The sequence below is a fragment of the Mus caroli genome, unplaced genomic scaffold (assembly GCF_900094665.2).
Source record: "Mus caroli unplaced genomic scaffold, CAROLI_EIJ_v1.1 scaffold_21488_1, whole genome shotgun sequence".
Taxonomy (NCBI): domain Eukaryota; kingdom Metazoa; phylum Chordata; class Mammalia; order Rodentia; family Muridae; genus Mus; species Mus caroli.
Window position 1 is genome coordinate 9509 of NW_018388796.1, and position 1900 is coordinate 11408.

General features: G+C 42.4%; 1 protein-coding gene across 1 annotated transcript in view; it reads right to left on the minus strand.

Annotated features, from left to right (window-relative positions):
* Positions 1-1387, minus strand: part of LOC110287794 (gastrula zinc finger protein XlCGF8.2DB-like) — a 3534-nt gene extending 2147 nt beyond the window's left edge. The window contains exons 1-2 of the mRNA XM_021154322.2: positions 1265-1387; positions 505-591 (exon numbers count right to left, since the gene is read on the minus strand). Of these exons, the coding sequence (XP_021009981.2) occupies positions 505-591; positions 1265-1298 (121 nt within the window). The 5' untranslated portion in view covers positions 1299-1387. The remainder of the gene's footprint in view (positions 1-504; positions 592-1264) is intronic.
* Positions 1388-1900: the final 513 nt, after the last annotated feature.

A 1900-nucleotide genomic window follows, 5' to 3' on the forward strand; every position in this document is an offset into this window, starting at 1 on the left:
AGACATAGGTGAAGACAGAATGAACCAGAGAATGAGAATCCAGAAGATTAGAACAGATTGCTAGAGTTATTTTGAAGCCAAACAGAGAAATTCAGTCAGAAGCCAAAAGAAGCCGTTTGAACTGAAGGAGTTTGAGCCAGAATAGCTGAGTTAATCATCCTGCCAGAATTCAGAAAGAGCTAGAACAGGTGAGCTTATTCAACAGTAAGTCTCCGTGGTTGAAACCACTCTAGGCCTTGATTAGATTGTACAGAGGCTAGAAGCTTCCAGGACTAGGCCTAATTTAGCAGTTGGAAGCTCACTGCCTCTCAGATGACAATTACATCAGGCAAATAAGAGTTACATTTACAGTGCACACCATCACAATACAGGAACAGCTGTGTTTCACAGGGTTGCAAGGCAACAGGCAAAACATTCAAGACTGATACCCAAGGGACAGTTCTGGTTCAGAATTAATACCTTCAAATATCAAAAACCACCACACTCTCTGTACCTATAACATACCTGGAGTCAGGAATCTTAATGCAGGCACAGAGGGCTCTCCCCAANACTCCAGATNAGTCATGTCATGTTTCCCAGAAGGTATAAGTCCTAAAGGACATGATACAAAAAATGACAGTTCTGTACTAAGTGATGTACCACATACAGTAGACAAGAATAAAGCCTAGTGAGAGTAATTCTGTTAAGGGTGTCTTGCAAAAATAAAATAAAATAAAATATAAAAAAATAATAATGGGCTCACCAGTGCCACAATTCCTGCTACATTCAGACATAAGGCATGTCAACAAAAGTACTTGAATCACAAAGATGCCAAATATTTACACTGTCATCAGGTCACAGAGAATCAATCAATGTTAAGACTCCTGATACCAGGCCAGGCGTGGTTGTGCAATCCCTTAATCTCAACACTCAAAAGACAGAGCAGAAAGACCTTGGCATGTCAGCGGAGAGCCAGGTCTACATAGCGCATCCAGCACAGCTAGGATTCTCAGGGTAGACCCACGTCTCAAACTACACCCAAAAAGTTCCTAACACCCAATTGATTCCTGTGTGCCTTTGCTGCAATTGAGAAAGACAGAGCTGTTGTGAAACTAGCCTTGGTTTCTAATCTGTATTTCATACTCCAAGACAGTGGGGGAAAGACTGGCTGTTCATAGGCCAGATTTGAGAAAGATACAGCTTTCTCAAAAAAAAAAAACAAAAAAAAACAAAAAAAAACAAAGGAAAGCCTGGAATATGCTCTGACAGGATGGCAGGGTCTTACCCAGCGAAGACATGAGTGTGAAGATCTCTGACATCACAGTCTGGTACAGGAGCCTTTGAGAGTCATCAAGCAGTGTCCATTCCTCCCAGGAGAAGTACACAGCCACATCCTCAAAGGATAAATAATCCTGAACAATAGAGAAAGTTGAATTTATATGAATCTTCCTTGTCAGGGATTCCTGGTACCCTTAAGTCATTCCCACTTAGCTTTCTACCTCAGAGGATACTAGGCTGTGAAACTATTCTATTGATAGCCAGTCTATCCTCAAGTTCCCACCAACTCCTGTTCTCATCACTCAGCAACAACAGTCAAGTTGACATAGGGGCTTAATTACTTTTCTATTACTGTGAAGAGACACCATGACCAAGGCAACTTATAATAACAAGGAGTTTATTGGGGCTTACACCTCAGAGGGTCGATCTGTAACCTCCATGTCAGGGAGGATGGATACAGGCACACACAGCACTGGAACAGTTGCTGAGAGCTTACATCCTGATCCATAGTACAGGACCAGGCAGAGAGAGTTAACTGGGAATGGCAAGAGCTTTTGAGACCTACAAGCCCACCCCCAGTGACACACCTCCTCCAACAAGGCTATACGTCATTATTATCTCCAAAGTGTTCCACCAATAAGGA